Raw genomic sequence first — 20,126 nt, 5'->3', positions numbered from 1 at the left:
GTATTTTAACCCTTGTGCCACGGTTGGTGCAAACAACAAATACAGTATGGAATGGAGAGAAATCATGACATAGAGTTCCACGGGAAGACCCTTTTGGAACCTGCAGGTGAACAACTTGTACTTTTCTCTAAGGCAAGACATTGAAGATTGCTGTCTTGGGAGTGGTTAGTGACTAAACGTTTCAGGCTAGCTTCAAGCGAGACTCAGGCCCAAGGTCTGGAGTAGGAGGTGCAGAAAGAATTAGGTATCACTGGAGTCATAGCCCTGATTTCCAGCCATGACTGTGCAGACAGGGCTTGACAAGACAAAATTGGTAAAGGAACTGAAGCAAAACAGATTCTCAAGGACACAGCTTATAAGCCCAGAGACTCCAATGTGCAAAGAACTTGCAGGCAGGTACAAACAGCTATCTGGATGGTGAGAGCTGCATCCTCTGATTATAGCACTGCCACTGACAATAATAACTATCTGTTCAAGAGAAAGAGTCTGGGGAGGAGGCGTATATGTGCTTACAGGCAGGCATTTGGGTTTGGGGAGGTGGGTGCTGCTGTGAGGAGAGGGAAGGGAATGAGGGAGAATGGTTGCATAACCAGCCTGGTGGCTGCAAATCCACTGGAAACCAAGAGCTACAGGCTAATCCTCCCTCTTCAGTCACTTCACTTCTAAAATATTTTTTAAATTTTTATTAGTGAAACACCATGAGGTACAGTTGTAGACTTACAAATTTTTGTGCTTGGGTTTCAGTTATATAATGATCGAAAACCCATCCCTCAACCAGTGCCCATTCTCCACCACCACTGATCCCAGTATCCCTCCCACCCCCCATCCCCCCTGATGCCCGTTTCTCTGAAATCTCAGCACACCCTGTCTGTCCAAGAGAACCATCTCCAGTCCATACCAGGCCAGTGGCCTTCCTGCAGTCAGAGCCTGTTTGGACACTTGTCTAGTTAGGGCACATGGAGTCACCATAGAACTGATGCCTCGAAGAACAGATCTTTCTATTTCTTCCCCAATCCGCACAAATACTGGCAATAAGTCTTGGCCACCAGCCTAAATGTTTGATAAATATTCGATGGTAAATGTGTAATCACGAAACGATTAGGGAAACCCCACGGCTCCCTCTCTCGCCACCTGCGTTCAGTGGTCTCAAGCTGTTTCCTCACCTGGGATGGCCAATGCCATCGGCAAACGAATGAGGGCCAGGCTGGTTGTGATCAATTGCCATTTATTCCATTCTCCCCACGAGCCTCTTCAAATCTCACTAATCTCCCCAATCTACTTTCACAATGCCCCCCATTCCAGTCTCCTCCTGTCTCTCCTATACATTTCTTCACACTCCCACTCACCGCCTTGGTCTCTCTCTCTCTCTCTCTCTCTCTCTCTCTCTCTCTCTCTCTCTCTCTCTCTCTCTCTCTCATCTCTCACCAACTCCACACATTAGGGGCAGCCATCACATCCCATCTGATAGCACAATCAACATATGAAATCCCTTCTTCCACTCAAGGGCAAAATACCACTTAGGGGTGTTTCTCCTCTCCCTAGTCCAATACCTTAATTAACATCTTAATTAACACCTTAATTCTACTTCTTAATATTATTTTGTATGGACACAGTAAGAGATACATTAAGCTTGCAGGGTGGCTCTCCTGAGGACATCTCACTGTAGATCTCAGACTACAGTGCTCAGGCCAGATTAATCTTTCCTAGCCTAGCAGGGTCCTAATTCAGTTGTTACTTTTTGTATTATGACAGAATTTGTCCATGACCATGCTCTTAACTTATAGTTAAGTATCATGGTGCTTTGGCCTGGCCCATTTTGATGCCACGGTAGCTCAGAGCTTGCCTTGGGTCCATCAAATCCCTCGCTGGGACCCTGCTTTGGGGGTGCTAGGAAGTAAGAACAACTGAGGTTTAAGTCAAGGGAACAGATTCCCAGGAATAAGTATCATTCAGAGTCAATTAACTCCCAAGTTACAAAAGCTTAACATTAACTGTCTTTCTGTGTCTATACAAAAAAGACATTACTCTGAATTAACTACGCAAAAGACTTAAGGGGAAGAGAAAAGCAATATTCACAAGTGAACAGAGTCTGATAAGGAGATAAAGGTGATTGACTGGTTGGGGAAGCTGAGCACAAAGAAAAAGGTTACAAGTAAACACAGAGGAATGGGAGCACTGTGATGGGAGTAACGTAATAAACCTAAGCTCCCTGTGGCAAGGAAGAAAGAACAAACCAATGTTATCCTACAGGTAAATGACACTATAATTTACTGATACCGTCCTAAAATTTTGCACACCAGAAGCCTTGCCTCCTTCTTGGGAAGGATTTACAGTAAATAATATAGAACTGGGCTTCAGGGGGATGGAGAGGTGGCTGGGAAGAAGAATTGCTCTGCATCTGTGAGATCCTGAGTTCAATTAATGGCACAACAGGGCACCCTGGTATACCCAGGAACAGCCCAAGCACTGCCCAGTGTGGTCCCAAACCCCAAAATAAATTTATTAAAAGAAGATAAACAATTTTGGGGAGAAAAAAATGGGGTTCAGTGTCAATAACCTAGGTTCAAAATGCAGCTTTTTCTTGTAACTAGGAAGAACTCTGGACAAATTTGTTTCAAAATGTCCAAATGTCCTTACCTATAAAATAGAAAGATGGGACCGGAGCAGTAATACAGTGGGTGGGGCATTTGCCTTGCATGCGGCTGGCCCTGGTTCGATCCCTGGCATCCCATATGGTCCCACAAGCACCACCATTAGTAATTCCTGAATGCAGAGCCAAGAGCAGTCCCTGAGCATTGCCAGCTTTGACCCAAAAAGCAAAATTAATTAATTAATTAATTAAATAGAAAGATAACAACAGTACTGTGTACACAAGGCTAGTAGTATAGTAACAGAGTGCTTTTGCAGTGGCAGAAACTGTTCTAAGCACCTGCAAATCTGTCATAGTTAATCCGCAAAGTGAGCATACAAAACAGTGTCCTTTCTGTTCCCATTTTACAAATAAGAAAATTGGGGAAGGATGAAGTTTGTGAGTGTGAGACCTGCTCCAAATCCAGGAAGTCACATTCCAGAGCATGTATTCTGAACTAGAACTGTCTCCCGCATAACAAGCCAGTACAGCACAAAACACTGTAAGCATTCTGAAATTCAGAGGCACAGTCTAAAGACTTCAAAAGAAGAGAACGAAACCCAGAGCAGAGGTTCTCAGCCCTCCAGTCCAACCTGTACCACCCCTCCGAGAAAGCCACTCAGGAAATGTGCAAGAGCATGATCACATCGCACCTTCTTCAACCTTTCTCAGGAACTGCCCCAGCACTGAAGCCTTGGCTAACAATCTGCAGACGTACCTCGCAGTTTCCACTTCCTTCAAGAATACCTATGACTGTGTCATTTGCAGCCACCGGTAGCCCATCCAGGTCCCTCACAAGGGACTTGAACATCTTGTCCATACTTTTGCTCGTATGGTAAAATCCATTCACTAACATACCCTTCTTCCTTTGCTTCAAATGCCATCCAAACCTGTTCCGCACCTGACTCCTCACCCCATCCCCACTATATTTTCTTTTAGGTCCTATACTGTTTTCTGTTTAAACTCTTTCCTCTTACCTAGATGCAAGCATACCAGAGGTTGATTGTTTTACCCTCTGCAAATCGCAAAGCATCTACTGAACAGTGTTTCTCAATGGGTTGCCATATAGTCCCCTAATAGCACACAGTATATTCCAACCACTCTTCAAGGAAACAAGAAGAGACCAATGAGCCATGGGTGAAAAATCATGTAAATGGAGGGAAGAAGGGGTATGGCATGAGACGAGGGGGTCAAGTGGTAACCGGGAAAGAAGCGAGGTCAGAGGAGGCTCCAGCAGGGAGAGGTAAGAAATATGACTTGAACTCTGAACTTGGACATCAAGTACCAAAAGACAGATAAAGGTCAAAGAGCACCTAGGCACTGACAGTGCTCGCAACAAATAAGCACTTTTCCAGACAGAATACCTATTTCCAAGGAACAACTGAGCCAGGAAAAAAGTGCTTCCAGGAGTCACATCTCTGTAGGGAAAAAGGCACTGTCAGCACTGAGGCAGCGTTTACCTGCTTCTCCCTCCTCTTCACCCAAGTTCAGCACGATGATGCAGATGTGCTTCCGCAGCTGGCGTGAGTTGGAAAACTTCCGACAGCACTTGCTGCACTCCAAGCTGCTCAGCGCCAGGCTGCTCTCTGATGGAACCACCGGGCTGGCACTGCTGGGACCCCCTGCGTTCACTGCTGGCTCCTCTTCACTGCTGGGCTTCTTGGTAGAGCCCTTAGGCCGGCCTCTCTTCCTCTTCGTTACTGAACGCTCTTTCAGGGAAACAAGAAGATGCCAGTGAGTCACAGGAGGGGGCATCGCATGGCCTGTCCTCTACGTCTAAGGGGGAAATGTGCCTGTTTCAGGTTCTGTTGGAATCCAAAAGTTTGGAGCAACTCCCAAACGAACAGTCGCAAGCATTATTTTCAGTGTTGTAATTTTTGCATCTAGACACAATTTTCTAACATTCTGAATTTAACATACTATTTTGGGTAAAACTTGGAACAGGTATATACAGTAAAGGAGGGAAAATTTTAGTTTGACCCTCTGCCCCCAGATGACAAATCATGCTCCTAGTTAACTACCAACTCCACTTAAGCCAAGATCCCAAAGGAGGGTTAAGGATTTCTTTGTTAAGAATTCTCAAAGGTTGCTTAGCTTTACATGCTCTTAATGAGTCACTCAACTATTCAGATTATGTCAAGGCGTCCTAATTATTAGCACCAAACTGTTCTGGTAAAAGAGAGAGAGAGAGAGAGAGAGAGAGAGAGAGAGAGAGAGAGAGAGAAAATATTACAAACTAAAGCCACAAATTATAGGACTAAAGACAATAACAGTATTTTTCAAGTTCCTTCACAACCTAGTGATTTTAAATGTCATGATGAGAGCTACTTTGGTTTCAAATCATTTTACAACTTGTCTTTCCTCTTAACTAGCCTTCATACTTAAGGCCTTCATCTCTAGAATGAAGGGGAGCATCTAAGAGGAGCGAGTAATGTCAGAGGACATCACATCATTGTGTGATGGTAGAATGCTGTGATCTCCATGGTATGACTGAGGTATATCCCCAAGAGGTCACACAGAGAGCTCACACAGCACTTAAGAGTCCTCTCTCTGACACAGACATGGCATTTCAGTAGATAGTATATAAATATATGACTATTCTATTCCCAAATTCTGGGATCATAGCCAGCAGTGCTCAGCGCTTACTCTTGGCTCTGTGCTCAGGGATCACTCAAGGTACAGGGTGCCAGGGATCAAAGGCTCAAAGTACAGGGTGCCAGGGATCAAATGTGGGTTAGATGTGCAGCCAGGCAAGCATCCTACCCATTCTACTCTTCGGCACCTCAGCAGTTCTGTTCAAATCTGCACATCACAGTTAAGGAAGGATCTGAAGGATCAGCCCATCTTGGGTAATCAAGGAGAAGGGGCTGGGGAGGAAGAGAGGCTGAGGACAATGCGGGAGGGATGCTGACACAGGTGGTTAGACTGGAGTTGGGACACTGCATGCCTGAAGTTTTTTGGTTGACAGCTTTGTAAATCATGGTGCTTAGATTCTAAAAAGGAATAAGAAAAGAAAAAAAAAATTGATGGCACCTAGGTTTCTCCCTGCCCCTCTACAGCCATGGCTCACTAAGATATAGCCACACTGCCCACAGCAGCCAAGGAAGGATCCCCTAAGCAGATCAGTCTGTGTTCTGAGTTCAACAGGGAGGCCAGAGGTACCAAAAGCAGGGCCATCCTGGAGCAGAGACTGCAGGGAAGAAGAGTGTGACAATGTGGGCTATGGACACAGGGTATCCAAGGACTGAGGAAGAGTGGGAAACAGAATGGGGAGTTAGCAGTAGAGGTGTGGAGGCCTTTGGGAACAGAGCTTTGGCTGAACTGCACTGTCAAGGGTGGGTCATCCTTGATGGAAAGATTCAAACTGGAGCCTTCCTCGGCCAGGGCAACGAGCAGTGATGGCCTTCTCTCCACTACACGTCGTGTGTTGGGAGAGTGAAAAGAAGCAGGGAAGGTGGTTGAGAACAGGGAAGAAAAAGTACTAACAATAGGCAGGAGAACCAGACAAACAAACCTGGAACACAACACCCTCCTAACCATCTACCCCCTGGATCCTACTGGAAGAACCAATGTTGCAAGGAAGTGAGGCCCAGCTGTTATGTATGGAATGATGGCTGAAGAGGGAAGAAAGGAAGAGAAAACAGAATAAGGACAAACTATTCACTTCAAAATCATACAATTGAGCAACCTACTAAAGCAGCAATGAACAGTCAGAAAAGCAGAATTAGAGGAGGCTCTGTAACACCCACCTTGTGTCACATCTGCTAAGCTGAAGCAAGAGTTTTTATAAGTCGGTGGCCCAGGCCTAACCCGAGTGACATCTCCAGTTAGTCTTGCTACCCCTGTGAAAGGCTCGTGAGGATGCAGCTTGGCAGTAAACCTCAACACAGGCCAGGACTCTGCCCTCAGCTCCTGGGCATGTCCTGGAATGACCTGCCTGAGGGGAGAGTCTATTTGCTAGGGAGCTACCATCACCAGACATCTAGGAAGGGACTCTGGGGCATGGCACATCAGTTCCAATATTTGGAGACTGGAGGTAGTCAAATTCCCAGGAGGGCTGGGGCTGAAGATCCATCACCTAGGCACACATCATCAAGCCCCAGTAACAATCCTGACACCAAAGGCTCAAGTGAGCTTCCCTGGTTGGTTCTGAGATGACAGAACCAGCTTCCCTGGTTCTGTCATCTCAGAACTCTGAAATGACTGAAAGAGGACAATAGCCTTCAGAGACTCCACAGGAGTTTGGGGAGAGTGTGGCCAAAAGTCTGAGGCCTACCCCTTCCGACTTAACTCGCACCTCTGTCCCTTGGCTGGCCCTGATCTGTCCCTTTGGTATAATAAAGCCATAACCAAGCACAGGCACACCCTGTTTCATTGTGCTTTGCTTGACTGTGCTTGGTGGATGCTGCTCTTTTTTTTCACAAGATGAAGGTTTGCAGCAACTGAAGAAGTCTATCAGCCCTTCTCCCAATAGCCTGTGCTTATTCACAAGTTCTTTGTTGCATTTAGTGAGGGTGTGTATACATTATTATTTCAGATATAATGCTATTGTGCACTTACCAGACCACAATATAAACATAACTTTTATATGCATTGGGGAGGGGAAAAAAACTATAGCTTTCTTTATTGCAATAGGAGATTTACTATGATAGTTGTGAACCAAACCTGCAATTTCTCCCAGGGAAACCAGCATAGCACTTTTTTGAGCTCTGCGAATCATTCTAGCAAATTATCAAACGTGACAGTCTGTGGGAAACCCCTTAATTATAGTCAACAGTGTAGAAGAGAGGGTGAAACTAAGGACCTCAATGTCTGTAGATGGTGTCAGGAGTCTTGGTTTGTGGGGAATGCACTTGTTCTCTGGTGTGGCAAACATTGCACCAAAGGATCCAGCATCTTCTCACTGAGATGTGTGTGCCCACCAGGCTTGCCATACTGCAAAACCACAGCACCATCTGCAAGGCACAAGACTAATTACACATCTCTCCTCTCACAAATTGGTGCCTCCCTGAAGGCAGGTGGCTTGTCCTGATAATTTTTTTTTTAATCCCCTGACTGGTGCCTAACCGGGTACCTATAAATTCTGGTGAGCTAAACGACGAGCATGTGCAATCTGGCTGTCAGGGAAGAAATAGACAACCGGCCCTGAAAACTTGCAAAAGCTTCTAACACGATGGTGACAAAACCAGTCTAACATCTTGCTACATCCATAATTCAGAGCTTCAGGATCAATTAGTTAGCTAAAAATGAAATATTCATAAATGAACTTGGAATAATTTAAGCACTGAAAATGAGTTGCTGCTGTCAACTACCCACATTTTCTAGAAGAGCTGTGAATCTTGGAATCAGGCAAGAAAATCATGTAACCTCTTAAATCAAAACATTTTAATAGAGTAACCCATAATCCTTCTTTCTTCTCTCCGATTTCCTTTATTCACTGCACTGAACTCTACGGATGTTCCCCCTGGGAAATATCTGCCCAGTAAATTCTTTTCCATTCTCATGGTACTCCTGCTGCCTAGATCCCAGTTCACATCTCCAGATTCCAGTCTTTTTCTGCCCCACTGCTTTATCTCATGGCCACTCCTTGCTTTAAAACTTTCCTTTAAAAAAAAAAAAAACCACTTTTGTATTGAATCACTGTGAGATAGACCATTACAAAGCTGTTCATGATTGGATTTCAGTCATACAGTATTCCAACCCACTAACCATCAGGGAGATGCAGATCAAAACAACAATGAGATATTATCCCATACCACAGAGATTGGCAAACATCCAAAAGAATAAAAGCACCCAGTTTTGGTGTGGATGTGGGGAGAAAGGGACTTTCCTTCATTTGACGGTGGGAATGCCGACTAGTCCAGCCTTTTTGGAAAACAATATGAACATTTCTCAAAAAACTAGAAATTGAGCTCCCATTTGACCCAGCAATATCACTTCTGGGAATATACCCTGGTGGTTCAAAAACACACAGCAGAAACACATCTGCACTCTTATGTTCATTGAAGCGCTATTCACCATAACCAGAATCTGGAAACAACCTGAGTGCTCAAGACCAGATGAATGGATAGAATGGATAAAGAAACTATGGCACATCTACACAGCTATAAGGAAAAATTAAGTCATGAAATTTGCCTATAAACGGATAGACATAGAGAATATCATGCTAAGTCAGAAGAAGAGGGACAGATAAAGAATGACTGCATTCATTTGTGGTATATAAATATACACACACACACACGTGTGTGTGTGTGTGTGTGTGTGTGTGTGTGTGTGTGTGCACTGTCCTCCCGTTGTTCATCGATTTGCTCAAGCGGGCCCAGCAACGTCTCCATCGTAAGACTTGTTGTTACTGTGTTTGGCATATTGAATATGTAATGGGTAGCTTGCCAGGCTTTGCTATGCGGGCGAGATACTCTCGACAGCTTGCCAGGCTCTCCGAGAGGGACGGAGGAATCGAACCTGGCTCAGCTGGGCCAGCTGAGCGCAAGGCAAACGCCCTACCAGTGTGCTACCACTCCAGCCCATACACACACACACACACACACACACACACACACACACACTAGAAGAGTAATTGCCATGGTCAGGGAAAACAGGGGTTGGGAGGACTGTTCAATGGTTGGGACTAACCACAAAGTGTGTGTGGGGTTGAGGGTAGGTAGGATAAAAAAGAGACCAGTATGACAATAATAGTTGGGAATGATCACACTGGACAAGATCTGAGGGTAAAAGTAGGTAAGGCACATTTTTGATAAACTTTCAGTATCAACCACAATACCCAAAAGAGAGAGAGAGAGAGAGAGAGAGAGAGAGAGAGAGAGAGAGAGAGAGAGAGAGAGAGAGAAGTGTCGCCCTACAGGCAGGCAGAGGGTGGGGGGTGATGGGAAGGAATCTGGAGACACTGGTGCTGGGTGTTCTTAATGACTGCCTGCTCAGAGTCTCAGACCTGGCTCTCTAGGCTTCAATCCAACAGTATGTGTGTGCGTGTGTGTGTGTGTGTGCAGTGTGTGTATATGAATGCATGAGCTCAGATACACACATACACACACACACACACACACACACACACAGCACCTTTTTCTTCTGCTCACTAAGGTGTTCTTGACTTCCTTACACACACTCTCTCTTTTTCACTTGCCTACTAGAACAACTGGAATTCCCCTAACAGTGAGTTCATCCAGCAGTCCCACTCAGAAGCCAAACTCCATTTTGGACCCTAAGAATTTCAAACCTCAGTTCCTCCTCCTCCCCGGCCAGACATGAAGGGAAAGGTGCCAGTTCTCATACTTCCTGTGGTGTGCAAGCCCTGCACACTATTTCCTGGCACTGAATTTTTCTCTTCCCCAACTTCAGATTATGAATCCTGAGGTTTGAGCCAAGTATTTCATTCTGATGTCCCACGGACTCTGGATCACAGCTGGATACATATACTGGGCACTCAATAAATAAATATACATTGATCAGTTGTTTAATGGTAAGGAGAATAACTCATTTCCTGTATCCCAAGTTTCCAACAAAAAGAAGAGGGCTAAACCACGGTGTTTGGGAATCATTCATGCAGACAGACCCGGGACAAAAACTAACACGGAACTAACAGAAAAAAACCAGACAGTGGTTTTATTTTTCAATTCAATCAAAAGACAATGTGAGAATTATGGGAGGAAAAAATAGCCAAACATTATCAGAGATTTAATACCATAAGCTCTTTATTTATACATCATTCAAGTTTGTGAGGCACTTTCCCAGCTATTATCTTATTTTGTGCTCATAAAAATCTTAAGAGAAGGATGTAGCAAACATAATTTCCTTAACAAGAAACAAGGGACAGAAAGGTTCAAGTGACTTGGCACATTTTCCAGAATCAGCTGCTGAGCCTGCAGCTAGAATCCACGTGTCCTTATCACCAGTTCAACCATCTCTCTAGGAGTCCAGGCTGTCAACAGGGCTTGATTCAGGGGGCAATATGTATGGTGTAGAGATCACTGGCTGGGATTTAGGTCCAATCCCCTGAGGCACAATTTCTACTATGAAAAATAAATATAAAACTACCTTTATTTTATAGAGTCACACGTAGGAAAAGTGATCTGCTAAGAGTGAGCCACAAGACTTGGGAGGTGATCCCTAAGTGGCAACTGCTTCTTGTTATAGTACCTGTCTCTGACAGTCTGATTCTAGACTATCACTCTGGAGAAACTATTTCCTTCCAGTTAGTCTGTTAAAGCTTCTGATTCCATTATATATATATATATATATATATATATATATATAGTAAAGGCCCTCCCGTTGATCATCGATTTGCTAGAGCGGGCCCAGTAACATCTCCATTGGAGACTTTGTTGTTACTGTGTTTGGCATATCGAATACGTCACGGGGAGCTTGCCAGGCTCTGCCGTGCGGGCGAGATACTCTCGGTAGCTTGCCAGGCTCTTATATGTTATATATTATATTGTATTAAAAATGGGGCTGGAGCAATGGCACAGCGGTAGAGCGTTTGCCTTGCATGCAGCCAACATGGCCGGCCCAAGTTCGATTCCTCTGCCTCTCTTGAAGAGCCCAGGAAGCTACCGAGAGTATCTCGCCCACATGGCAAAGCCTGGCAAGCTACCCATGGCGTATCTGATATGCCAAACACAGTAACAACAAGTCTCACGATGGAAACGTTACTGGTCCCGCTCGAGCAAATCTATAAACAACAGGAGGACCGTGACCGTGATATATAAAAATATATATACTATTTTTGTTTGTGTCATTCCCCACCCCACCCCCTTTAACTTTTTTGTTTTGAAAGCTCTCACATAAGAAATCCAAGAAAGAATTAGGTGCATACAAATGTCATTATGCTTGAAACCACAGTTTATGTCAAATTCTAGTACTCTTCCTTTCTGCAGTTCAATCTTCAGTCACACCAAGTGGAAAGTTTAGCAAAAATTCTAAAAGACTAATAATGTCAGGCCATAACAGTCAATCTTCCTGAAATTTATTTCCAGGGGTTCAGGAAGCAACAGAAAACAAAGAATTACATATTTAAAATGACAGATCATACAAAAGCAACCGATGCTGGCGTGGATGTGGCGAGAAAGGGACACTCCTTCACTGTTGGTGGGAATGTCCACTGGTTCAGCCCTTCTGGAAAACAGTATGGACGATTCTCAAAAAATTAGAAATTGAGCTCCCGTTTGACCCAGCAATACCACTCCTGGGAATATATCCCAGAGAGGCAAAAATGTATAGTCGAAGTGACATCTGCACTTGTTTGTTCATTGCAGCCCTCTTTACAATAGCCAGAAACTGGAAGAAACCTGAATGCCCAAGAACAGATGACTGGTTAAAGAAACTTTGGTACATCTACACAATGGAGTACTATGTAGCTCTTAGAAAAGATGAAGTCATGAAATTTACATACAAGTGGTACAATATGGAAAGTATCATGCTAAGCGAAATGAGTCAGAAAGAGAGGGATAGACATAGAAAGATTGCATTCATCTGGGGGATATAAAGTAACAAAGTATGAGATTAATACCCAAGAATAGCTGAGATCAGCACCAGGAGGATTACTTCATAACTTAGAGGCCAGCCGGGTATCCTAGAGGAAAGGGCTATTCAGATAGAGAAGGGAGCACCAAATAAAGGATGTTTGGAGGATCCTCCCAGGAGGGGAGATGCATGTCGAAAGTAGACTATGGACTGAACATGTTTGCCACTCAATGCCTCTTTTGCAGACCACAACACCCAAAAGGAGAGAGAGGACACAGGGGATTGCCCTGCCACAGAGACGGGGGGATGGGGGGATGGGGGTGGGAGGGATATTATCCATGGTGGTGGAAAATGGGCACTGGTGGAGGGATGGGTATCTGATCATTGTATAATTGAAACCAAAGCACAAAAAATTGTAAATCTACAACTTTAAAAAAAATAAAATAAAATAAAGGGGGAAAAAAAAAAGAAAGAAAGAAAGAAAAAAAAAAAAAAAAAAAAAGCATAGCTTGCATCATGAGTCACGGTTATTTTGGTGTGGGTGTGTGAAATTTGTGGGGGTGTGTATGTGTAAGCGTGCATGTGTGTTTTTAATATAAGACCTGTCTTAGTTACTTTGAGATTATAAAGAAGAAAAGGAAAGGATTCAAGATATTGCAAACTATAACAGATATGAAATATAAATAAAATCATTTAATGTATTAATATTTAAAAAAAAAAAAAAAATGACAGATCACAAGCCTTCTAAGTTTACGGGCAGGGAACACCTCAGCTAGGGATTGCACTTGTCCTGGGATTATGAGGCACCCATGGAATGGAAAGGTCCACAAGCCTGTGATAAAAAGAAAAAAAAAAAAACCTGTGGCCCTGTCAGCAATAGTATAGAAATGCAATGCAAACAGCAGCAACCGTTATTAAGAATCAGACTTCAGACTTCATGCTAAGAACTTCATGTGTATGTCCTCATTTACTCCCTGATGGTGGCATTGCTACTATTACTGCCATACTACGGAAAGGGACTGAAGCTAAAGATGCATCCATTTGTTCTCAGATACAGAACTAACATTTGAAGCCAGATCTGTCTGCCAGAGTGTGACTATCACACCTATGTTGGTTTAATATTAGAGACCAGAAATAACATTTTGACCTCTCTTCTGAGAGCTGCAAGAAGATGACAATAGTGCCACCTGGCTATGAGTACTCACTATGATCTATGATCTTGCTCCTGAGCTGAATAACAGATGGACAGAAAGGGAAATGGAGACCTTGAAGCAAGGCATGCATATACCGTGTGCTAATCATTATATGCATTTGTCCTGAAACTCTTTTAGGAGGCCAGAGTCTTTGCTCCCATTAACAGATGGCAAATGCTACAGTCTAAGTCACCAGCAGGGTCTCCACGGCTGGAAGCAGGCCAAGGCCTGTGTGAAGGTACCAGAGAGAGGAACAGGGCCTGATACTAGGCCACACTCAAGGGGCCAAACTGAGGCCTCAGACGCTGGCTGCAGCAGCACCAAGCACATGGCATGCACACTCACCAGTGAGAATTCTGCTGCTACTCGGAATAAGGACATCTTTCTTTATTTTTTTCTTTTCTTTTCTTTTCTTTTATTAAATTTTATTGAATCACCATGAAATAGTTACAAGCTTTCATGTTTGGGTTACAATCACACAATGATCAAACACCCATCCCTCCACCAGTGCACATTCCCCACCACCAATATCACCGGTATAAACCCAACTTTCCCACCCTCCCCCTGCCTCCACAGCAGACATGATTCCCCATAATCTCTCTCTACTTTTGGGCATTATGGTTTGCAATACAGATACTGAGAGGTTATCATGTTTGGTCCATTATCTATTTTCAGCATACATCTCCCATTCCGACCGATTACTCCAGCCATCTTTTTCTTAGTGATCCCTTCTCTATTCCAGCTGCCGTCTCCCCTTTGCTCATGAGGGAGGCTTCCAGCTATGGAGCAATCTCTGTCCCGTGTATCTACTATCCTTAAGTGTCAGCCTCACGTTATATTGTTTTATACTCCACATGAGTGTAGTCCTTCTATGTCTGTCCCTCTCTTTCTGACTCATTTCACTTAGCATGATAATTTCCAAGGACATCTTTCTTTGTGCAACTACACAAACACCCTACATGGGTCATGATTCTGTGCACCAAAGGGGCCTTTATCGTAAAACCCTCTGTCTCTGTGAGTGCACATGGGTGCTCTCTCCATTTTCTCCCCGAGCTGCCTACCAGAGTAAATTAGAAGCTGCTGGGGTCAGTGGTCACTGGAACAGGGAGAACAGCATTTCTACATATGCTCAGAATTATCTTGATTTGCAGAAAATGCTCAGAAAAGAAAAAAAATCACTATTTAAATTTAGATATCAGCCTCTCCTGGGAAGCCTCCTCTTGCCCTCAGACCTGACTATGTGACCTCTTAGCAGCCTCATAATCCTAGAGAAGCACTTCTATGCTGCACTCAAGCAGACTCTTGGCTTACTTGCCAATGGGCAATTAGGCAGCTGAGAGGCAGAGCCAACAGGAAGAGTGTCTGGATCCACCTGTGCCTCAGCACCCACCACAGAATTCAAGCCTGCAACAGGTATATGACGAAGAGCAACTGACTAAAGAAATGGGAGGGAACAGAAGGGAACATTAAAAAGAAATATAGTTCCTATTGAAGGTGTAGGTCAGGGAAGATAAAGGAAATGCCAAACAAGGCTTTCAGGAAGCCAAAGATCATCCATCCTCAGCAACTTCCATGAGAATGAACAATCCCTCCAAGGCACACACAAGTGCACAGGCACAAACATGCACAAACGTACCATGGGCAGGACAAGGACAATCACACACTCAAACACATTCTCATACACACACGCACGCACATGCACACAAGAGGAAGGATGGGCTGAGTTCATTAAGCAATTTTTTTCTTGGACCACAGCCAAAGATTTGTAGGCAGAGAAAGAAAAATGAAAAGTAATCTTCTGCAGACTACTTCCTACATGAGCAAAATGATTTAAGGGCTATAAAATAAGCCAGAGCATTTAGGAACCTTCACGTTACAAAGGGGGAACCAAAATAATAAATCAATTACTACTCAGTTAAAGATTTAATTAAACCATTCCAAGTGTCTCTCAACTTAAAATGAATTGTGAAGGTTAAACCTGAATGGAAATCATTAGAGAGAAACTAAGCCTCTACAAGTCTCAACTTTGATGGGCTTGAACAAAGAGCAATAGAAGGATTTGGAATTCTTTGATGACTTTTGAAGACATTTCCATTTTTTATAAGACATTTTCTAATATTAAGCATCTAAGTTTAATTAAAGCCTTAATTTTAAAAATTAAACTAACTTCTTGTATGCATGAGAGATAGAATATACCAAGGAAATTTTAAGTCAAAGGTAAAACAGCGGGTAGGGCGTCTGCCTTGCACGCAGCCAACATGGCCGACCCGAGTTCGATTCCTCCGCCCCTCTCGGAGAGCCCGGCAAGCTACCGAGAGTATCTCGCCCGCACGGCAGAGCCTGGCAAGCTCCCCGTGACGTATTCGATATGCCAGACAGTAACAACAAAGTCTCCAATGGAGACGTTACTGGGCCCGCTCGAGCAAATCGATGATCAATGGGAGGGCCTTTACTTTACTTTACTAAAACAACTAATAAAGAAAAATAATTTATAAAGGCAGCACAATGGAAAAAAATTTGATTATAATCACAAAGGCACAGCAATAACTGTGCCACAAAACTATACTGCACATGCCACTAGGCCAGTAGGGCACAAATTTCACTCCTGTACTTACTAACTATAATTAGGTAAACCTAAACATATCATTTTAACTTCTCCAGTCATGATATATCCATCAACTAGAAAATGTGGGCACCAGCAAGGAAACAGAAACCTGGAACAACACTACAACCAACAAGAAGTAACACACACCTACACAGAAAATACCACCCAACAACAAGTTCTACTCATGACATCAGATCATAAATCAATTATTAATAGACTTATTAAGAACTGAGATCATAAAAAAGTATGGGAATTTCTATAGAAAAATTAGAAATATTAACAGAAATTTTGAAATTTAAAAATATGGACAGGGAAAATAGAAAATATATCAAGATGAACAGAATAAAAGTACAAAGAACAGGACATATAGGATGCAATGAAAGCAGGTCTTAGATGTCAAATTGTAGCTGCCAGTAGTCACAGTTATCTCTACTTTAAATTTTAAAAAATCGAAAGTCTAAACTTTCCAACTTAACAAAGTATAAACTGCACTGTCCTCATTGTTCATCGATTTGCTCGAGCGGGCCCAGTAACATCTCCATTGTGAGACTTGTTACTGTGTTTGGCATATCGAATACATCACGGGTAGCTTGCCAGGCTTTGCCGTGCAGGCGAGATACTCTCGGTAGCTTGCCGGGCTCTCCAAGAGGGGCAGAGGAATCAAACTAGGGTCGGCCATGTTGGCTGAGTGTAAGGCAAATGCCCTACCGCTGTGCTATCGCTCCAGCCCAACAAAGTATAAAATAAAAGTAATTTGCAAGTGACTGAACCCAGTTAAACCCCCAGAAGGACATGTAGTGCTTGAGCACAGTCAAGAATGACCCTGAACAAAGAGCAACCCCTGGGTACCACTGAGTGTGGCCCAAATGCCTCCCTAGAAAAAAGTAAAGTAACATACAGCTTAAGAAGTACTAAAATAGTAAATATCATATTGATAAGAGATGAAATAAAATATAGCAGTGCCCTCTTATTCAGGAGAGGTAAGTTCCAAAATCATCAAAGGCAGGAAACCACAGATAGTATCCAATCCATTCATGCTATGTTTCTTCCTACACATACGGATTTATGACAGCAGGTGCATTAAGAAACTAACAATCAGCAATACCAAAACAGCATGATTTTAGTACACTGTAACAAATATATAATGTGCTCTCTCTTTCAAAACATCTTATTTTACATAATATTTTCAGACCACACTGACTGTGGGTAACTGAAACCATGAAAAGAGAGACTACAGATGGGGGTGGGGAGTGGAGTTCTATATACCTATAACCACACAGAACTTGTACAAAAATATTCAGAGGCAGTATTTTCTTTTAGTTCTATTTTTCTACTTTAAGCAGTATTCTCATATAACCAAAAAAATATGAGCAGTCCAAATGCTCATAAACAGATGAATGGATGGACAAAATGTGGCAAATATGTACAGTAAAACACTATTCAGCCATAACCTTGAAAACATAATTTTAATTTTTTTGTTTGTTTTGGTTTGGGGGGGGACTGAACATGGGAACAGCCACTTGCAAGGCAAGCGCCTACCCACCATTCTATCACTCCCCGTGGTATACCCAATATGCCAAATACCAGTAACAATGAAGGGTCTCATTCTCCTAACCCTGAAAGAGCCTTGAATATGGCACTTTTAAAAAAAATCTCAGGGCTAGGACGAAGGAGACATTACGGGGGCCTGCTCGAGGCAATCGACAAACAACAGGATGGTCATGATTGGTTCGGGGACCACATCTAGCAGTGCTCAGGGTTTTCTCCTTACTCTACTCAGGGATTAGTCCTGGTGGGCTTAGGGGAATATACGGGGTGTCAGAATCAAACACTGGTTGGCTGCAGGCAAGGAAAACATCCTACCCACTGTATTGTCCTTCCAGCCCCTGAAAACATAATTCTAAATGAAAGAAAACAGACACAAAAGACTATACAGGATTCCATTAATCTGAAATTTAAGAATAGTGTACCAAGAGAGACAAAGTAGTCATCACTATATAGGGGCAGGGGAAATTAGGAATGATTTCCTTAAGGGTTCAAGGTATTTAGGAGAAGGTAGTGAAAATGTTCTGGAATAAGATAACTGTGCAAAATGAAAAACACAACAAAATACTAAATTTCAGACTTTAGAATGGTTTAAAATTTTAATTTTATGTAACTTTATCTTTTTTTAAAAAAAAAGTAAAAATAAAATTAGTGAACTAGAATATGGGTGAGAAGAAATACTCAAAACATATCACAAAGAGAATAAAGGATAGACAGAACATAAATTAAAATTAAGGCATAGAGAATACAATGGCAAGAGCTAACACAAATTTATCGCACTACTACTATGTGTACCACCAGTGACTCATGCTTGTACATGACTTAACATAAGTTGCAGTGCTAGCGTCAATATGTCAACCCAAGAATGAGAAAAAAGGAAGAAAGATAATAAATCAGAAGCAACATTCAAAGGAATAATAGCTTAGACTGAAAATCACCGAAGACATAATTTACTGATTTTTTAGGGGGTCCTCCCAAGAAGGGCACACGGGACCCAGAGTCATTCCCAGTGCTACTCAGTTCATCTCTGCATCTCCTGATTACTGGGTGAGCCATATTTTGAAGTTATATTGTTGTTGAAGATAGAATTCTAGGTTAGTGCTTTTTCCACTTCTGACCATTGAAAATATTATTTCACTGCTTCCTAGCTTCCTTTGTTAACAAATTATCATCTGTCTTTCTAACTGTCTTTTCTTTAAAAGCTTCCATTTTCTGCTTGAATCCAGCAGTGATGGACGGCTCATGGCCACACTCAGGGGTACAGCAGGTGAAAGAGGGGGCACAGAGTGCCAGGAATCAAATTCAGAACCTCACAGATATTAAGCAAATGCTCCAGCTCTTTTTTTTTCTTTTTGGGTCACACCTGGCAATGTTCAGGGGTTACTCCTGGCTCTGCACTCAGGAATTATTCCTGGCGGTGCTCAGGGGACCATATCAGATGCTGGGAATTGAACCCAGGTTGGCTGCGTGCAAGGCCCTACCCACTCCAGCCCCTCTCCAGCTCTTTAAACTATCTCCATGCCCCAAAGACAAAAAAATAAAAAACATTGTTTTTAATTTTAGCCATCAAATAGCTTGCAGAATAATTTTTTAATCCTACCAATACAAATCCTAGGATGATGGAACTCTGATGACCAGGACTATGACCAAAATGACAACTATGACTGCGTCATAAAGGAGGAGATCAGAGAACGCTGGGGAGGAGAGAGAAATAAACCGACTGCCAACCAGCCTGGGGCCTAGTTTCTGTTTCGCTGTGTCTGTCGCCCATCCTTTGCCCATCGTCCGGTCTGGGGAGGCGGCTCTCGGCCACCGAACATCTTGTGCCCTACCTGTGCGTGGGCCCACCATCACAACCCTTTCTTCTGTTATTGAAAACTTATAGTAAACATATTAGTTCTATTGACCTTTCAGACAATTTCTTATCATAAAGGAAGATAAAGGCCTTATTGGGTTCAGTTATCCCATTTAAAATGGGGAAAGCAGTACTTTACAAAGGTTTCATATTTTGCCAAGATGTTGAAGAAATTGAACTGGAGCAATAGCACAGCAGGTAGGGCGTTTGCGTTGCACGTGGCTGACCCCGGTTTGATTCCTCTGCCCCTCTTAGAGACCCGGCAAGCTACCGAGAGTATCCCACCAGCACGGCAGAGCCTGGCAAGCTCTCCGTGGTATATCTGATATGCCAAAAACAGTAACAAGTCTCACAGTGGAGATGTTACTGGTGGCCGCTTGAGCAAATTAATGAACAACAGGAGGACAGTGCTACAGTGCTACCAATACAAATCACAGTGAAACTTCAGTAAACCAAACTAAGACAGACTGACCAACCTAGAATTTTATCCTCAGCAATAACTTCAGAAAATGGAAATGTGGATCATCCAGTAATCAGGAGAGCTCATGACCAACAACTCCCAACTGAAAGAAACAAAACTATGCTATAAAAGAGGGAAAACAATCCAAGATAAATGGCATTAGAAAGTTAGAGGGTATTTTTGGTATATACATAAATCTGAGCTCTTACTATATAAAATAACAAAGCACTGATATGTTTAAAGTTAGCACAAGTGATTCCCCCACAAAATAATACAAAATTAATACATATGTACATGTGCGTGCGGACTTTTTAAAGACAAGATTAATATTCTCTTTATAGAAACTATAAATCAATAAAAAT

General features: G+C 42.9%; 1 protein-coding gene across 1 annotated transcript in view; it reads right to left on the bottom strand.

Annotated features, from left to right (window-relative positions):
* The window catches only part of ZFAT (zinc finger and AT-hook domain containing), a 218,125-nt gene that overhangs the window by 141,932 nt on the left and 56,067 nt on the right, over positions 1-20,126 (bottom strand). The window contains exon 3 of the mRNA XM_056109685.1: positions 4,090-4,338. Coding sequence (XP_055965660.1) covers positions 4,090-4,338 — 249 coding nt within the window. The remainder of the gene's footprint in view (positions 1-4,089; positions 4,339-20,126) is intronic.

This window comes from Sorex fumeus, unplaced genomic scaffold (genome assembly GCF_029834395.1).
Source record: "Sorex fumeus unplaced genomic scaffold, SorFum_2.1 ptg000002l, whole genome shotgun sequence".
Taxonomy (NCBI): domain Eukaryota; kingdom Metazoa; phylum Chordata; class Mammalia; order Eulipotyphla; family Soricidae; genus Sorex; species Sorex fumeus.
The sequence above is the reverse complement of the archived record's forward strand: the minus strand, read 5'-3'. Positions and strand labels throughout refer to the sequence as shown.